The sequence below is a fragment of the Cervus elaphus genome, chromosome 24 (genome assembly GCF_910594005.1).
Source record: "Cervus elaphus chromosome 24, mCerEla1.1, whole genome shotgun sequence".
NCBI lineage: Eukaryota > Metazoa > Chordata > Mammalia > Artiodactyla > Cervidae > Cervus > Cervus elaphus.
In genome coordinates this window covers 59,667,978-59,688,096 of record NC_057838.1, presented here as the reverse complement: position 1 = coordinate 59,688,096, position 20,119 = coordinate 59,667,978, and the positions used below count along the sequence as shown (strand labels likewise).

Below are 20,119 nucleotides of genomic sequence, written 5' to 3'. Positions count from 1 at the left end.
AAAAAAAAAAAATCAGTCTTAGCCTTAGCTCCACCTTACAAATTTCCCTATAGTCACCACTGTGTCTTCTCTGCAGCCTTCCTAGTTCCCAGCTTGGGATGAGCCCCAGTGAGAGAACTACTGCCCAGGAGAAGGGAGGGTCCCCACTGCCGGCTGAGTTCTGGGCTTGAGGTACCAGAGGGAATGCTTTTGGGTTTTTTAAAAATGCAAATTATAGTAGTTTTAGTATAAAGCTTACAGCAAATTTAGAATAAAGCTAGACTTACTGACTGGAGACAAGTCAGTTGGGGCTCGAGAGCTTGCTGTTTGATGAATAGTTTAGTTCTTCAGCTTCCTCACAAGACCTCTTTTTAACATCCAGCACTGGCCAAGGCTCAAATGCTTAGTATTTGTTGAATTTCATAACCTCAGCCTTATCTTAACTCTTCCCTCATCTACTCTTACTTTAGTTTACAATTGAGATTAATTCTTACCAGGCAACTCACCGCCTTAAACTGCAGCCAGAAAGGACAAGGACCACTAAGCCCTAATATGATGGTGAAACTTGTTTATTTAACACACTGGGGAGGCTCCCAGACCTTCTTTCCTGCCCATTAACTCATTTTAGACTGCATTTCCTACATGTTTCCCAAGGAAGAGATAGGATAGACTATGAAATTACTCACTTTTTACAGTCATATTCTATAGCCCCGGCACTTCTGGGCCTACCTCTGTCCACAGCTGCGTCATGACCAACTGTGGTTGGCCCCAGAAGCTCTGGGCAGCCTCTCCAGGACTCTAGTGAGGCATCTGGCAAGGACAAGTGTGCCCTACCGCCCTGCAGTTTTACTTCCTATTTCTTCAGCAGTCACCACCACCACCCCCACCCCTGCACCCAGCAAAGCTTTGTAAGCGGTACCCTGTGCCTGCCAAGCCACTACCCACATCAGCTACTGAGCCAGCTTGCCCACACTCTGCTTTGCTTCTCACATCACGAGGCTGAAGCCCAGAAGTGGGCGCTCTCAACTGCAAACAAGCCAGACTGATGGGAGTGACCACTGCAAGGGCAGCCACGCTCACCTGCGCGTTCATGTCTCTCAGCAGAGCCAAACACTGCAGTGGCCCTCCCGGCAGGCCGTGAGGGGGCCCTCCTCCCTGAGCAGTCATGTTGACATCCTGTGCGTGGCCTGCCCCTTTCAAGTTGGGACGCTCCCTCTGCTGCCCTCCAGAGCCTTTGATCAACCTCTAATGACCATGGGCAAAGTGGCAGGCCCACGGTATTGCAGCTGAGGATGCCAAGCTACTAGTGAGCTACCAATTCACCGGCCAGGCAGTGGGTTACCAAGGAACAGGCCAGGCCTCCTACCAGAATTTTAGTTCCACTATACTTGCCCCCCAACAAGCTAGGGCCTAGCAGAATGAACCTTATTCCAGCTAGAGGTTGCCAGTCTGATCAAGGGTTGAGGTTAACAGTGGGGATGAAAGGCAGCTTGAGGTATACACCAGATACAGCCTTTGAGGATCTCAAGGCTGGCTCAGGCCTGCCTTTTCTGGGTCACTCATTTCTGGCCCTACTGCTGCTGATTAGAATGGGGGACTGAGGGACCCAGACGGCTCTGCATGCAGAGCTGGATACAGGGGTTCCTCCCACCAGCCCACAGGCCTCAGTTATCAGAGGCAGTCCCAGCAAGCCCAACAACCTGTCCACAGCACTGCGGTGAGTCTCAGCATGAGCCAGGAGGACTGACAGGGGACAACCCACCCCCATGCCCTCCAACTCTAAGAACAAGGCAAACAGTGCTATGAAAACTCAACGGAAGAGGCTGCAGCCATAAAATTCTGTTTAAGACAGATAACATGGAAAAAAACGTTTATATGTTAAGTACAAAAAGGACATAAAATTGTATATACAGTAGAATAACAACTATGTAAACACACCAAAAATCTATATGCACAGAAATGTCTAGAGGAACACTTAACACCAAAAGATTAGCAGTGGTAACATTTGGGTGGTAAACTGATTCAGATTTTTCTTAATAAGCATTACACCCCACTAGCTGGTGGTTGAGCAGTGCAGTGTCACTGTCACGTATCAATCAGTGGCTTTGGCTCTGACTCTTGAGAGCCTGGTGTGCCCCCACCCCCGGGAGCACTTAAGCACCTCAGCTCCCACCGAAGGGGTCTTAGCAGCCCTGGTGCTCCTCAGCGTCTCTGACCCACAGACACTCCTCCCTTAATTCTGCCTTATTTCCACCACCGCATCATCTTCAGTCACTTCCAGCTGCATCTTTCCCTTTCCTTCCCAACTCAGGAGCTGGCTCTGCAGCCACAGGTCCCCATAAACAGAAGCAGTGCAGTGCCTATTTTCAAAGGACCTGCTGCCTCTGCTTCGGACACAACAGGAACTCAATACAAATCATTTTCCTGCAGATAGACAAGTCATGTGTGGTGGCTGCTCTGGGTACAGATGATGTCACTTACGCAGGCCTTCTTGTTAACCTACAGTTCCAAGTACTCTCTCTGAACAGTTATTCTTACCATGAATCTTCTACCCTGGAAAGCCAGAGGTGGGCAGTTAATAGTTCAGATCACTTGGTTTCTAAAAGTCTCTCCACTCTGAGAATGCAGAGCTTTATAAAAAGTGTGGCACTGCAGAAACTATAGATTCCAGTCTATGTCTGGCAAAGATGTATGCCCCTTGCCCTTAAATTTGAGGAACAAACCAAAAAGTAACTGCTAAAAAAGCAAAAGAAAACAAAACAGTAAATGCTAGCAGTTCGCAGCCTATTCTTGCTGCTGAGTGGTGAGAGTAATGGCTTGCTTTCCCCACCAGCAGATAGGTACTCTTGGGCAAGTCAAACATAACCTTGTTGGGCCTGTTTCTGGGTCTGCAGGGAATGTGTTACTCGCTTGTATGTCTGGGAACTTGGTGAAATAATATGCCACTAGTCCTGCTCTAAGAAGGCCATGCAGGGGAAAAGGTAATGAGCTATCTGCAGCTCGTCTCAACCCCGATCAGGAATCCTCCCCAAGACAAGGCAAGGAAAAGAAGCAAGAAAGCAGACATACCAGGTAAACAGGAGTGACCTGTAATTGGCAAAGAAGCCTCAGACAAGCTGAAAATGCTCTGGTTCCAGCATCCTGTCCCCAAATGCTAGAAGCCAGACACAGAAGGCATGCAAAAGTGACTGTCACACACATATAGGCGCAGACAGAGCATCACTGGGCAAAAAAGGGGCTAATACTGCAGAGAAGGCCCCAAAGTGCAACTTGAGGAACACAAGGCAGTCATTCCAAGACCCTCACTTAGCTGCCATGGGGACAGCAAACACTCAAAAGCTTTGCTTTTGTTTAGTCTCCCGAAGGGAAAAAGGTAATAGGGAAGACTCACTAACACTTGTGGCAAACACTATTAGCAAGGATGCAGTCTTTCTCTGGGGGCGTGGGACTCCATCTCCTTCAGCTGAACTCTTTGATACTTTTAAAATATATATATATATATATATATATATATATATATGTGCACACACACATATATGTATATATGTATGCACACATGATATATTTAAATGAAGGCGTACACACACTGTGCTAAAATACAAACAACAGAATCCCAAGTCATATATAAAAAGGCTAAATATAACATATAACACAGGCCTAGGCCAGCCCCGTGCTGGGAGCTGGGGAAGGGGCAGGATCATCTGGAGACTATGTACACAACTTGTGGTGGGCAGGGAAGGCATCAGTGTAAACAACTCGGACTCACTCCACAATACTGGCCCACAGGAACGTGTGATGGAGCTCATGTACAAAAACAGACGCCCACCTTGCTTTCATACACAATCAAACTTGGCAGGCACCCAGAAGGACTGCGGGTTTGTCTTGATGACGGGACCACACCAAGCTGCTGCTAGACCTCCCAGCCCTAGGAATTCACCTGCTACCACTCCTCCCTCCCTTTCAGGTTCTTGACCCTTTGCCCACCCAGAGCCTGGGGCATGGTCAGGTCACCCACCTTCACATGACTAACTTGCAAGACTTCTGGAAAGCAAGGTCCTTCTGTATCTGTCCCTTTCTGACCCTAAAATACATGGAGACTTACTTCTGTAAATGTTTGGCACCTAAGTAATGCAACAGTTGTGGAGAATGCCACAATAACACAGGGAGACCCAGTAACAAGACATGCAGGGGGAGGGCAAGGGGCACTAAGCTGCCCTAGCATCTCAAAATCAGAACTGTGGCTTCCCATGCATTTGTGGGGGTGGGAGAAGGGATGTGCAGAATAAACAACTTCACCGACTCCTCAGCAGCAAATACATTCAAAACTGAAGGCGTCTCGAGGGCCCCACTATACCCTCATCACAAGTCTGGTCACTCCTCTGGAGGAGCTCGGTGCAGTGACAGCTGGCAAGTCTGAGTCCCGATTGAGTCGGCCACACCAAGAGTCCTTTTGAAGAAGTTCAGCAAAGTAACTTTTCTTTTGAGCAGATGTACAGCACATTCTTGGGAAGGCCATGTGGAAGGATGCTCTCCAGCCCAGTCAAATGATCCAATCCCACTATTATCTTAGTCCCCTCTGAGTTTCTCCTACTTGCCACCCTCGCTGTACAGAAAACAGCCAAGCACCGTGCAGGTCAGTCATCAATGGTGGGCAACCAGAAGGCCTGGATGAAAGAAGAACACGAGTCAACTCTAAGAAACCAAGCTTCTCTCCTCATTGCTGAAGGGTTTTCTCACCCCTCCCCCACCATCAAGGTGCCCAACCCTAAAGTTGAAGCAGCTATGGCTGATGGCCCTCCCTCCTGACGAACTGACTGGCAATCTATAAACAGAGAATCACTCCCCAATCTATGTGAAAGTAAGCTAGTTCTTTTTCCCTCCAACACTAAGTTCCATCACAGAGGTCCAGTGTTTTAAAAAAAAAAAAGTGCTCTCCAGGAGGTGGGTATCTGGCTTCACTGTTAACCTACAAGTGACCTTAGGCAGGCCCTCTCATTCAGGAGCTGTAAATAATGAGAGGTTGGACTGGACTGCTCTGCTACATTTTTTTTTTTTTTTTGACAGTTTTCTTAGTTAAAAAGAAAAAGAGAAAAAAAAAAAAAGAAAAAGAGACGGAGCAATGTATTCTGAGTAGGCGAGTAATGAAATGCCTCATGCCCCAAATACCTAGACAGGTTTAGGAGATGCCAAGAAGAAACAGGTGGCTGAGATTCACTGATACTTTGTTTTGCTTATGTTATCCAGGAAGAGACGGGGGCCTGGAGAAAATTCTAAGTGGCGAGCTGTGATTAACTAAGAATTTCTGATGAACTCAGCATAATCTGAGAGGAATGGAAAAACTGAAAGTTTGCAGCCACAAAAGGCTGGCTCAAAGAGTTTTAAGAAACCAAAAAACTATGAGGCATAGCTCCAGGTAGTCTGGATATAAAACCAGGAGCCAGAGCTGACCTAAGATCTCCCAGGACCTCAGAGGTGATCCCAGATCATGGAAAGAAAAGTAGAAGTGAAAGGTCAGCCCAATCACAGATCAGATAACAGAAGGCCACCAGCTGAGAAACATGAACTTGGGTGCTTGTAACTGTGCCTATTTAAAACAACTCACTGTGCTCACTGAAGGACCCCCACCCCAAATGAAAAGGGCCCCTATGTGGAGGACATCTCCCGTTGTTCACATACCATGTTAGAACAAGCGCTGGCAAAGGTCATGAACTTGGGGTTGAACTGCAAACAGGTAATGGGGCCTGTGTGTTTGCCATCCAATACAGCTACTTTTATACCACTCTCTCCATTCCAGACATGGATCTTGCCATCCTCTGAACCTGAAGAGAATGATTAAGGCATGTAACAACAGCTCAAGGCACACTACAAAGACAAGTGGCAAACAGATACAGACTGACATCTTGAAAGCAGCCAACCCTCAGGACCCAGCCACTAGCAGAAATGGAGAGGGAGTAAAGGCAGATAAGAAAAGACACTTTAGGAACTGATCTAGACTCTATTCTCAGGCAAGTCATTTCCCCTCTAACTTCAGTCTTCTCATTTAAAAAGGGGGCTTAAAAAAAAGAGGGGGGGCTAAATATGATCACCCTACAAACATTTATACTAAAGTGACTCAACATAAGGTTACAACAGGAAGTCAGTACTATCAGCAAGACAGTGATTGTAGGGCTTAACTCTATGCTGGTCCAGGAGAAGACCATCATTAACGCCCATTCCCAGCAAAGAAATGCAAAGTCAGGATAGTTTAAAGACACAATACCTTTGACATAATGTGCTACACAGAAATCTGAAAATTTCTATCAAGAGGATAATAAATGGTATCTTAGTTAGTTATAACCAGCAAAAATAACATAATGCATAGTATCAAAGAAATAACTCCCAAAGGGGATAAAGAAAGCTTACCAATCATAATAAACTGGGAGTCTGGAGTAAACGAGGCCTCCAATGTGACAGCCTTGCTGTTAGCATAACCCTAAAAAATAAAAGCAAAACAATACTCGTTACAGGGCCATTAACAAAAAACAATTGCCTACAAACACTGACTCCACATACACATCTTCTTTTCTGTGAAATACTCTCTCCTTCTCAATGCACAGTGCTACCAAGGTTCCAAACTCGGCTACCACCCTTCACAATTAATTCACTCCCAACTGCATGTTCAAGGGGGCTAGAAAATGTTTATAGTCAGGAATTATTATATATCTAAACACCTAACTTGAGCCACTGGGTGAGAAGTAAATGTCTCAGAATCCAAGAAAAATAATGTCATGTGCAGGAAGAAAATGCCAGTCCATGCCTTTAACAAAGGACAACTGCTGGTCTCCATCAACTAGCTAACATAATTCTCAGAAGCGATGACCAGAAAAAAGGTAAAAACATTGGGAGGGGGAAAAAAAAAGCTCAAAAGTTGTCAGCTCACCCCAAACGTATGCATCACCACTCCCTTGAATGCATCGATCAGACGGATGAAGCTGCCATTGGTGGAGATGAGGATGAGCTTGCCATCATTGCTGAACTTGAGTCCTGTCCACTCACAAGTCCGATCATACTGCATCTTAAATGTTGCAAATGGCCCCTGCAAAAGATAAAGACAGCAGCCTTAGGCCCAAGGCACATCAATCATTCCTTCTGCCAGAGCCAAATCTCATTCTATCCCTTTAGATTCCTTTGGGACTAGGGAAAGCAGAGGATTACGTACTGCTCTGATGCTTTCTAAGATCTACCACATACCTCCTCTAGTGTAGAAAAAGGCTCTTAAAGGTCATCTCACCCTTCAAAACTTCCATAGTATCAAGACATTTCAAAGATTCAAAGATTTACCTTATCAAAAGAGCGAAGATCATATAGTTTGACCATTTCAGAATTGACACCTGCGGCAAAAATTAATCCTTCTGGATCAAAAGAACAAACAGGCTTGCCCTGTAGATGCATGAGACCCTAAGAAAAAAGAAAAATTTTTAAAAAGTTAATGAACCCAGGATTCTACCAAAAACAAACATAAAACTAACTAAAATGAAGTTTAAAAAAAATAGGTCTCCATGCAATTCATTTCAGATCAACTCTAACTGTACAATTTTACAGACACTGAATTCAGATAAAAACAAATCTCTGAAATCTAAAACCTATAGTTCAGAGTCTCCAGGAAAACTGCCTTTAAAACACTAAGGCATGGATCATAATAAATATGCACTGGATTAAGACATTAACTCAATCATCAGTCACCTAGCAGGAAAAGAAAAGATTTTCTCCAAAATTTAAAGACTCTGGGATCCCAGAAAGGAAATACTGCTTTCCCTCTTCCGTGAGACAGAGCACTGATGATAGTGCTTACCACAGAAAACACTTAAAGTGTAACTGTGAGGCAACATTACCTGGCAGTTAGGAGAGCGGAGATCCCAGAGCCGAATGGTCTTATCAAGAGACCCAGAGATGAAAGTGTCATCCACAGGTGACATGGACAAGGCCACCACCCTGCAATGCATCAAGATAAATAGTAGTTGAAGCAAAATATCTGCAAAAATTGTATATGAACTCTAAACCACTTGATCTGCCTACCTATATATATGTTCTCCTAAAAATGTTATTTTAAGAAACAGGCATACACAAGCAATCTGGAATAACCAAAGTTAATTAGTATAATTTAAAAAGCAACTTAAAACTACAACATAAAAATATATGATTCCAATGCAAATCAAATCATGAGATACCACTTCACACCCACTAGCAAAGCGAAAATCAAAGAGATAACAAGTGTGGGTGAGGATGTGGAGAAATTGGAATCCTGATACACTGCTGGTAAGAATGTAAAATGGTAGAGTTGCTTTGAAAAAGTTCTACACTTTCTCAAAAGGTAAATATTCTGTTGCTAGGTATATACACAAGAAACAGGAAAACAGGTCAAAAAAGAAAAAAATCCCCACGCATCTGTGTTCATAATAGCATAATTCATGATTACTAAAAAGTGGAAACAACTCAAAGGTCCATCATCTAATAAATGGATAAACAAAATGTGTTATCACCACATAGGAATATTATTTGGCAATAAAAAGAAATGAAATTACTTATTCATATTAAATATGCATGAAAGTAAAAGAGGTCAGACAGAAAGTAGATTAGTTGCTTCCAGGGGCTAGAAGACGGGAAATGGGGAGTGTTAATGGATACAGGGTTTCTGTTTGGGGTGATGAATGTGTTCTGGAATTATACAGTGATTATGGCTGTCCAACTCTGTGAATATATTAAAAACCACTGAATTGTACACTTTAAAAGCATGATTTTGTGGTACTGAACTATATCTCAATTTATGTGGGTCCAATAGGTCTGACAATCTATGTTTCTAACATGTTCCTAGGTGATGGTGAGGCTGATAGTTTGAGCACCATACCTAGAGAGCCAAAGGCCTGTGCTAACAGCCTATGCCATGGTTCTGATATGGGTCCCCTTTTATGATTATACTGTTAAGAATCACTCATTGTAAAATATTTCTTCCAAGGCCTCATCTGGGCTCTCTTTCCCCTCTGCTCATGTTCTTGCTCTGCCATGCTCTGCACTGATGATACCCAGCATGTGACTCTGCTTTACCTGCCTCTTGGAGCATGCCAGAGCCCTAACCAGGGGTTCCTTGAGGAAGCCCTTGTGAAAATGGACACTCAGATGGTGCTTCCTTCTGGGTGTTATGGAAGAGCAGCTCGACATTCTGGCTTGGCTAAAAAACACTTCATAGACAAAAGAGTGGGTGTCATAGCTGAAGATTACAGAGGAAATGGTGGTGGTGTACTGTTTCATTTTGACAAAGAAAAATCTGAAGTTAAAAGATAAAGTGATCAAGTCACATAACTCATTTGTGAATGGATTTTTTAACTGTAGAAATAGAGGAAGTTCAAATTTTAGATGACACTGAAAAGGGTTCAGGAGGTTTTGGTTCCATGAGAAAGAATTAAAATGTGTGCCACGAACAGAAAATGAGAAAATGTACTTTCCCCGCCCCACCCCCCAAATCTTCCAGCATAACAAAATTAACATTTGCACTAGATCATCAACTTAAAAATTTAAAAGATACTATAAGCCAATATTTCCTGGGAATGCTGAGGCGGTAATAAAACAGAGTGAGGAGAATGCATACGGACATGTAATTTTATGTCCCAGTATTCAGGTCAGAAGCTCAGAGGAAGTCTACCTTGGCGCATGGCTCTGCTAAGAGGCACAGGAAATGCAAGGAGGAACAAGATTTCCACTCTAAGAAAGCTTAACTGTCTAGACCAGACAATTCCAAGAGAGGGTCAAAGAAGGCTTTCTGGAAGCAGCTGCACCTGTGTTGAACAGGGTTTCAATGGGAGTGGTCTTTCTGGAAGATGCCAGATAGGAGAAGGCATGAAGCAGTTCAGGAAGCAGCATAAGAGTTCACCTCAACTGGAGTGGCAGGAGATAACACTGGGAAAATGGGTCAGACAGACAGAAAAGAACCTGACTCCAGGGTTTTTTGAGGGAGGCTGTGAAGTGGTTAGAATTGTTTAAAAAAAAAAAAAAAGAGTGCAGAAGCAGGATAGTGAGTGGTGGGGGGATTAGGATTTGACAGTAATTTACCTGAGCAAGGACAGAAGCAAAGGAGTAAGTATGGAGGAAAGTGACACACGAGGTTAAACTTAGGTAGTATCAATAGGATTTAACAGCTCAGTGAATGTGAAGGCAAGGAAAAAGCAGTGAACAGACAACAGAGGCTTTGAGTTGGGAGAACTAGAAGAGACAGATGGAAAAAACATAAGGCAGACAGAGGAACTGGCCCAAGGAATTTAACGAAGGATGGAGTATCAGATTTGTCAGAGACATCTGCAGAGATGTGTATAAAACCTGTAGGTGTGAAGTCCACTCTGAAAATCATAGGCTGAAAATACTGATTTGGGAAGCCATCTGAGGTGAATGAAATCAGTGATGGAGGTAGCTGAGAAAATACAAGAAGAAAAAAAAGCTAGGGTAGAAACTTGCTTACTTCAGAGTTACAGGAGAAAGAGAGGCCAAGAATATCAAGAACAGAACCAAGATGGAAAGCCAAAGGAGAAAAAGTTTTACTGAGAGCCTGAGTGCCAAAACAAGCCCCAGGCAGTGTATTTTACCTGGAGGCAGCAGGGAAAGGGGAGTAAACAGCTTGGCTTGGATGAGAGAATTAACAGTGAATGAATGTGAGGAGGTAGAGATGGGAATATGCAGGTTCTTCTTCTATGTCTGACAGTGAAAAGTGGGTGATATTCTCAACAAAAAAATTCAAGGTAAGGAAGCCTGTAGGCAGCAAAGGAGATGGAAGAAAGTAGAGAGGGGTTGCTTTTCTCAAGGAAGAAAAAAACTACTTCTTTCTCAGGGAAAGGTTTCTAAGGAAGAGAGGAATTGAGGTGGAAAAGACAGAAGTTGAAAAGAACTCATTCTGGATGGCCTTAACTTTAGCACAAAAGGAAGGACAAAGTTATCTATTAAGAATCAGGAGGTCAAGAAACTGGGCAAGTGTTAAGACCAGACAGTTTCAAACAACTGCCACCAACTCTCAATTACAGACAATGTGTTTGTGAACATTAATTTAACAAACAAAAACATCTACTGGTCACAAGCCATTCTTTGTCTGAACTACACAGTAACCAACAATTGCCACCTTTTATGTTCAGCTTCCCTGGTGGCTCAGACGGTAAAGCATCTGCCTACAATGTGGGAGACCCGGGTTCAAATCCTGGGTCAGGAGGATCTCCTAGAGAAGGAAATGGTAACCCAATCCAGTATTCTTGCCTGGACAATCCCATGGATGGAGGAGCCTGGTAGGCTATAGTCCATGGGGTCGCAAAGAGTCGGACAGGACTGAGTGACTTCACTTTCACTTTCATGTTCAGCAACAAAGAAAATGCCCAGCCCAATCAGAAGTGTCACTGTAAACAGGGTGCTCTCCGCCCACCTCTTATCAGGGCTGAACCACTCCATGCTGGATTACTGTACATTTGCAAAGAAAAGTACCAGTGTTTAAAATAGCATCCAAGGGAAATTGTGTATAACATTCAACCCAAACTTGAAAAACTGGAGGAAATATACTAGGAGAATTGGGATAAGAGACAGAGAGAAACAACCTGCATTATGAAACTGAATAAGGAAACAAGTTTCTTAACTTTCAAAAAGTAACAAAGGACAATTTTATTTATTAATTTTGCATTCTCATGAAGATCTTCATATGGAACATGTTTATGTAAAGGAGGGGCATGCTGAAATGGGGGCCACCTATACAGGAAGCCTCAGACATGTAAACTGTCCTTTCATTAAGGGATGTCTGATATTTGAGATCTCTAAATGCCAAATGCAATTTTTACTATATAGGTTTCCACTGAATATCCTTAGTCCACATTTTTCCTATTAATGTTTTAACTGAGGTTTCAGTTTATCCATGAAGTCCTACCCCTGCCTCTACAACCTTGATTAATCTAGAGCTGACTGTTTAGGAAGGGTTAACAAGAGATTTAAGAGATATGCCAAGCAGCAGTGAGAAACTAGCTTCATTTCACTAATAAAATCTCTCCACTCAGTTTATTCTATGGATAATCTATTTACTTTTTTTTAACACCTGTGTCTTACCTTTTGCTATGTCCAGGAAAGTACCTGATATATTTGTTGTCATGCAATGACAGGTAACGAATAGTATCTGAAAGAAGACAAATATCCTATTATTTTTAAATAATAATTTACTTTGCATTTTCATCTTGAAAAGACAAGGTAAAAGAATTCATTGTTCTCCATAATTCAAGCAAAGTCTGAATGAACAATAGTGAATAACTCTTTTCCACAGCACTAGAGATTTCACATAACTCAAAGGCAGAGTTCTCAAGCTGAAAGCATACAGAGCTATGTTTAAAAATCATTGTTGTTACCAATCTTTGGCTTCTGCATAGTTACAATGAAATTTCTCCCACAAATATGCCCCACCACCCCCAAAAAAACAACAGTTTTAGTATCCACAGAATGCAAACGTTAAAGAAAAACATATGGCTACTGACAAAACAGGCTCAAAGAACTAAACAGCCATACTGAGTTGTGGATCAGGCTGGACTCTGGCATATTTTTCTCCAGCATTCTCCAACAGCATGTCAACCCAACCTTCACCTCATCTGAATGTAAACTGAATACACAATTTACATTAAAATTAAATAAAATGGAAAGAGAAGTAAAGTTCTACTCCTTTTCTAATTAACCAACTATAATGGTCCCTTATACAGAAAAGTGAGTTAGAAAGTAGCCAAAAGAAATGAGAAAATTTAGATTAAAAAGACTGCAAGATATTTAAAAATCAAAGTCATGAACTATACCAAGTCACAGTTCACAGCAGTGAGATTTTTACAGTATCAAAGAAAGGAATTATCACAGAGATCTGTGCTTGGAGAAAATAAGAAAAATACTCTTAAAAACCAAATCACTCCTTCTGAAAAAGTAAAACAAAATACGATGGTGCTGGGAAGGGAATGAAGTTCCATAAAGAATAGAACTGTAAAGTACCATGCCTCTGACAAGACTAGGAATAAGAAACAATTGTTGAAAAATGTAATAGGCAATAGGACCAAAATACAGAAAAGGAAAGCATAGAAAGAACATTCTGGAGGTAAACAGTATACAGGAATAAAGAGGTTGAGAGCACAAATTCTTTCCACTCGTTCACAGGGGTACTAATAACAGGGAATTTAACCTGGGAGAGGGAAAAAGGCACAAAACTAAACATAGTTTCCCTGAAAACATCTTCAAAGTTCTTGAATGAAAACTGTAAAGTATTCCTGACTGTTCTACTGCGAGGAACTCCTCACCGGCCCTGAGCAGAAGAGACCCCTTCCCCATTACCTGGTCTCCCAGAGGTGGGCAGGGCGCCGCCATCGTCTCCGCCCCACTCGGCAGCCGGCGCACTGTTCCCGGCAAGGCAGTGGCCTGTACAGTTATCTCCTGTACCGGGTGGTATCATAGACCCTCAAACTGTACAAACTACTACCTCAGCCTGGAATCAGGCAAAAGGATACGAAGCGTTGCAGCAACTCCTCAGGATGTGCTCGAAACAGGAAAGGCAACGTCCTCACAGCAGAGGCCTAGCAGCAAAGCTGCAAGTGCTACACATCTGCCTCATCTTGCACCATATTTGGAGAATTCTCATTTAATCACCCAGAAAAACACCCCAACAGGAGAAACACCATTCATTCAGATGATCACAGAGATACATTTCCTCAAAATCCTGTTTTATATTCTTGTCCAAAATTATCAATTGCACTGCTTACTTAGAAAACCACCTCTGAAATAAAGGCATGAAAAGTACAAACAATATACTAAAAATCAAATACAGAAGTCTCATTAAAAAAAAAGAAACAAAAAACTTTTACCCATCTGCTCTGAGATAGGCATAACCAAAATAGCAGTCTAAGCAACCCTTGTTGAATGACATTAGAAAAATCTTACTGTTAAAAATGAATCAATAAGTCAGTGAGATTAAAAAAAAAAAAACCCAGTCCTAACATGAAAGTGTTATACCTCAATTCCAAGATGACCTGTCAACTGAGAATGACCTATCACAGAGGAAAAGCAGTAAAAACAAAGATCCTTTATTAGAGAAAGAAATCACAAGTTTAAATTCTAAAAATAACTATTATTCTTCAAAGGCATTAACTTTATTTAAAGAAGAAAGGGAGTCCAGTGGTTAAGACTGGAGTGGCAGTGGTGAAGACTCTGCGCTGCCAATGCAGGGTACACAGGTTTGATTCCTGATGAAGGAACTAAGATCCCACATGTTGCACACATGGTATGGCCAAAAACTTTCAATAAATAAATGGAAAAGGGGATAAAATTCAGATCAAAAATGTCCCTGTAATCAAAGAAAACTAAGGTCAGTATATTGTCCTTTGTGACACAGACCATCAATAGTTTGGACAATACAAAAACTCTTCTAAGGTCTACTAAACTACCATACCTGAAAGTATCTGTGAAAACTTTTCTCAAATCTGTATTATTTTGAACAGGAAAGCAGCACTGTTTTAACATTTGCTGTGTGTCAAGTGTTCTTTCCTTTTATTTCTTCTAAAAGTCTTCTTTCAAGTTTCAAGAAGCACAAACTGTAAATACAATTCGTAGCTTCCTATTTCCACTCCCCACCCTAAACTAGAAAACTTCCTTACTCAGTTTCAAGCCCTTCAGAAGTACTAATGGCTTGCTTCCAGCATCTCTTCAGTCATAATGATGTTAGCACAGCAAACATCACAGGAAAACTTAAAATAACTATAATCAAACATAAGTGGTCACAAAGGTTCCATAAACCTTACCTAACAAAGGTAATCATGACCATTAACTTGCTAAAAAGAAGCTTGCTTACCGTCTATTTTGTTAGAGCTGTAAACGACTGTATTTGCTGCATGAGTGTATCTGATGAGATCCACGCCATATTTCTTACTGTACAGGGTTCTCTTTGGTCTGCCGAGGAAATGGACAGAGAAAAAAAAACCATCAAAATCTTCCAACACCAAAATCTAAAATCGTCATGTAAAGAGAAGCACTTGAATGATGTGGGAAGGGTGAAGATTCTTGGTAAGTCCTAACACTGAAAAGAAACAGAATTTCTTACAAAAAGGGAGGAAATAAACAGAATCAATCAAGTGCAACAGTCTGAACCAAATGCTAAAGTTAGGAAGTAGAAGTAAATCTGAGAGCTCAAATCGGCCTTTACTACAGTGTTCACAAGTAAGCTCTGAGTACACACAAAACAATCCATAACTTACAAGAAAGAGGGAAATGGGAATATGTCACACCAGTGAGGCCAGAACTTAAGCCATTCACTTGGAAAGACGCTTTCTTCAAGAAACGATTTATCAAAACTGAAACCAGGTGCAAAACTGCCTTTCCTAATATAACCTAATATTTCCATCCTCTCTATCTTATAGTTCCAAAGCACATATTGAGCCTTTTACAAGACTAACCCTAACTCTCTGTATCAAAACTAGTCATTAATCCTCTTCTCTCTACTTAAATGTAAAATCACTTATTTCTAAGCTTGAGGTTATCAGTCTATTTGTTGAAATTCCTTAAACATTATCTTCTTCTACAGCATCTTAAAGATCAAGCTGAAACTGAACTCATCAAAATATTTTGTCTAAAACTTCATAATATTCTACATTTATGTACAGGAGGATTTCATAAATCCTATACTACTGTTTACCGAGAATTTATGGAAAAGAGGTTCACCCTCTCAATGTAAAAACCTCTTGAAACCTAGATGCTAAACCATCAGATGACTCAGGGAGCTTTAAGAAGTCAAATTGCACTTTCAATTTTTCTGACGTCAAGGGTTTCCCTACATTAAACCTATTTACAAACAAGATTTCTCACTCCAAAAGCACTGAATTTTCCCATTCTCATCGTCTCCCAAAAGATGAGTTAATAAAAAAGATCAGTTTGAATGCTACCTTGTCGAGTCCACCATCCTGGGTTCTGCCATGTAGTTACTGTGTGTTAACCAGTGAATGAGAGAGAGAAAGAGGGAGTGAGTGTGCATGTGAACATGTGCTTACTCTCAAGACAGTTGACTTTGTGTCTACCAATGGAAAGTGAAGCTTACCTACCTCAGTACTGAGCCTACAATAATGAAGACACAGCCTGAAGAACCAATGTTAAAGGGTATGGTCTAAGGGAAATATTCAGTTTCAATTACATATGGCCTATTTGTCTCAAATATATCAATAATACTAACCTAAGGTTTTGTGCTTAACATAATCTTTTACCTCATATCATTTTCTAGTTTGAAAGCTAGATTCTAATGCATCCATTTCAGAGGACTATGCACATTTTTTCACAAATATTGTGGTAAGTTTCTTTGTACAAACTATGATTCTGGTGATTAGGTAAGAATAAATATTAAATCCTTCTCTCTGAATAATTCACATCATCTACCACAAGTAATATCCTTTGTATGCTTTCATACTAAACAAACAAAAATCATTTGGGACTTCCCTGGCAGCAGTGGGTAAGACTGTGCATTTCCAACGCAGGGATCGAGGGTTTGAACCCTGGTAGGGGAACTAAGATCCTACATGTCTTGTGGTGCACCTCTCCCCTCCACCAAAATCACTCAGTGGATGAACTCCATTATAAAGAAAGTTTCAATGAACAGTAAACACAGAAAATATTAAGCACAAAGAATTTTGTTTTAGCTATTTTCAAACTCCCAACATTAGTACCATCTAATACAGATACTGTGCTTTCCAAGGAAATCTTACTTTTCTTCCAGTGTTGGTTTGACCTACACTAGTGGCAAATTTTTTTCTTCACGTTACCACTTAGGATCATGGACTCCTTGAGGCTAGAGAAGAGATCTGACCAATGTCACATATCTAGTCACAAAGCCAAACTAGAACCCAGTCTATCAGATCACTCTCTTATCACAGATCACCATGAAACAAGGTCACAATTCATATGAGCATATTTTAAAGAATGTGCTGTATACTACTGTGTCAATATTACATTCTCTAATTTGGATAACTGTACTCTGGTTACATAAGAAAACGTCCTTGTGCTTAGGATTAGGATATCCATGTTGAAGTGTTTAGGATAAAGGGGCTTGATACCTCTATATCACTATCTAATGGTTCAGGGAAAAAAATGCATATATATATGTATCTGTATATACATACACATATGTATATACACATATATGTATGTAAATATAATAAACATTTACATAGAAACGACAAAGAAAATAGAGCAAAATTATTGGATCCTGGGAGTTCTTGGAAACAGCCGTGTAACTTTCTGCAAGCTTGTTATTATGTAAAAACGCTACATGAATGAATGAACTGAATTATGTTATAAAATTAACATTTTACTTTTAACAAGAAGGACTTTCAGTCAATGTCATTTCTACCAAGGGGTGGAAATTATGCCATATTTGGAGACAAACTTTGAAGAAATGCTTTCACAATTTTCATTTTCTTCGAATGAAGATACACACCTCCATCCTCAAGTTCCAGGGAGAGGTTCTAATCTGTGCACAAGCACTAAGCATTTCAAGCAAGTCAGCTTCAAATTTCTTCTAGCTCTAGGACCCCACAACTTCTATCTCCACCCTAGCTTTATACGTGACTCTATTCCACGTTAATGCAAGTGGCCAGACTTGGAAAGAAATGAATAACATTGACTCACATCACCACTCAGCATTGGTCCAGCTAACAATTCTCTTCCCCCAGGACCACCACTATAGGCCACTCTCCCACATACTGCAGGCAGATCCAAAGACAGTTACATAATACATTTTCACAGCCCAAATAGGAAAAAATTGGGGAGAACAATAGAGTTCAGACCATTACCTCAGATAACCAAATTCACAAATGAAGAGACAAGTTCTGAAAGAAAGTTTGTAGAAGACATCAGTTTAAACAAAACAGACAAAAAGAATGGCTGGAGAAGGTAAAGAAAAACCCAAGGATTCAAAAAGGAGCTCACAATTTAGCAGGGACATGGAGAAAGCAAGTCTGAGGCAGAGCTGAGGCAAAGGAAAAATGGGGGGAATTGGCAAAATGCTGTGCTTTTAAGATTCTGCAGAGATACAGATGTGTTGGGTTTCCAGAGGACTTGGGACAACCTAAAAATGTCATGATCAGACAGAATTGTGCTAAGTCCTAATGGACTGTATGGTGTAATTTAAAAAAAATGTATAAGAAGAAACATGAAAATGTTATACGATATTTTCTTTGTTCTATTAGGAGGTTCACATTCAGGTGGGGATGGGACGGCCAGGTTCGTCCCTGTCTGGCAAAAAGGAAAAGTTTCAGATGCTGTTAAAAAGTTAACTGTAAACGTAGGAACCGGGGCTGAGGGAGTAAGAGAATGATTTGCAACAGAAAGGAAAAGACAAGGGGCCCAAAGAGGCACAACAAATAAATCCTGACAGGTAACAACTGCAACCCACGCGGCCTTCCGGCAGAAACACGGCGGGAAGCTGAGGGGCAAGGGACCGGCGATGGGCCAGGACTGAATCGAGGTCACCGAGCAGAGAGCAGAGCGAGCTGCCTTTGCTGAATGAGGCAGCCGAGCAGCCTCCGCGGTTCTGCAAGGAGGCCACAGCCGACGGGCACCGAGGACGAAGCCCGACTAGCGGAAAAGCTACCAGTTGGGGCCGCGGTGGGCGGACCCGGCGTTTAAAGGTCAAGGTCAAGGTGGGATTTGCCCAGAGATGGAAAAGCGCTCTGAAAGGAGACCGAAGGCAGACAAAACAAAATCATCGTTATTGTTATCGCTATCGTTATTAAGGAAAAAACGGTCTCCCAGACGGCTTCGGAGAGGACGCGGCCCTGGCAGGAGCGTGTGCAAAACAGGCCGCGGGGCCGGACCCGGGCAGAGAGCGGGCCGCGGGGCGAACGCAGGGCCACGACGCGGAGGGCGGGAGGGACTCAGACCCGGCCCAAGGCCACCGCCGCACTCACTTGCCCTCCTGGCAGTCATAGAGCACGATGGAGTCGTCGTCGCTGCTCGAGATGACCGTCTCGCCGTTGGGGCTGAAGTCGAAGCAGTTGATCTTGTCAGAGTTTTCGCGGAACACCTTGGCGACGCGGAAGCTTCGCAGCACGCTGTCGGTCAGCTTCATGGCGGCGGCTGCCTGAGGCGGCGGCGGCGGCGCAAGGCCGGGGCGGGGCCCGGAGAACGGGCGGGCTGCCGAAGGGCCGACCGGGGCGGGGCGGGCGCCGCGCCGGCGGCGGGCGGGAGAGCGGCCGACAGTCGGGACGCCTCCTCCTCTTTCTCCTCCTGCTTAAGCAACACTTTTCTGTCCGGACTGTGGGGCCTTGCCGACCGTTCCTCCTGACGGTCGCCTCAGGGCCAACCGGCGCGACGCCGGTTCATTGTGTCCGCCATCTTGGGACGACAGGCAGAAGCCGAAGGCGAGGAACCTCACCGCGGTGCCAGCCGGGAAAAGGGGCGGGGCGGGAACGGCGGCGCGAGGCGGGGAGGCGGGGCGGTGACGTCAGCGCGGCCGGCAGGGACTGGCGTAGCTGGCTGGCCCCAAGAGGCGATTCCCCGACCTGCTGCGGGGGCGGGAGGGGAGGGGACTCCCACGTCCTTACCTCTTGGATTCAAAGGCCCCGGGTGACCCGGAGCCTCAGGCCTGTGTGCGAGCTCGCCACCGCTAAGAGACTCAGGCGCCCCCTGCAGGAGCCCCGGCCGCAGGCCCAGGGACAGCAGGTACTGTGGAGGTGGGCTACGCCCCAGGAGGCCTGTTCTGGGTGCGAGTCATCGCTGGAGGCTTTTGACCAGTGGTCCACAACAGACGGAGCCAGATTTCAATTTCTGTATTCCTTTATTAAGGTGTACTATACGTTAGATTGCATAAATTTTAAGTGGATGAATTTTCTTTTCATTTGGTTGTAGCTTCTTGTGACGACCACCCACAACTTTTCTTTAAGCCTTCTTTGAAAGCGTTGTACGGCTTCCCTGGTAGCTCAGTAGTAAAGAATCCGTCTACTAGTGCAGGAGACACAGGTTCGATCCCTGGTTTAGGAGGATGTTACATGCCACAGAGCGGCAGAGCCGGTCCTCCGCAACTAATGAGCCTGTGCTCTAGAGCCTGGGAACCGTAGCTGTTGAGTCCCAACTACTCAGGCCTGAGTGC

At 43.1% G+C, this 20,119-nt stretch overlaps 1 protein-coding gene across 1 annotated transcript; it reads right to left on the bottom strand.

Annotated features, from left to right (window-relative positions):
• Positions 1 to 2,398: 2,398 nt before the first annotated feature.
• Positions 2,399 to 19,361, bottom strand: WDR82 (WD repeat domain 82). Its single transcript, XM_043885483.1, has 9 exons — positions 18,939 to 19,361; positions 14,840 to 14,937; positions 12,079 to 12,145; positions 7,851 to 7,950; positions 7,300 to 7,416; positions 6,899 to 7,054; positions 6,382 to 6,451; positions 5,656 to 5,798; positions 2,399 to 4,643 (listed from the first exon to the last, which is right to left on the bottom strand). Exons 1-9 carry the CDS (start codon positions 19,097 to 19,099, stop codon positions 4,614 to 4,616), a joined length of 942 nt encoding a protein of 313 aa, XP_043741418.1. The 5' UTR covers positions 19,100 to 19,361; the 3' UTR covers positions 2,399 to 4,613.
• Positions 19,362 to 20,119: the final 758 nt, after the last annotated feature.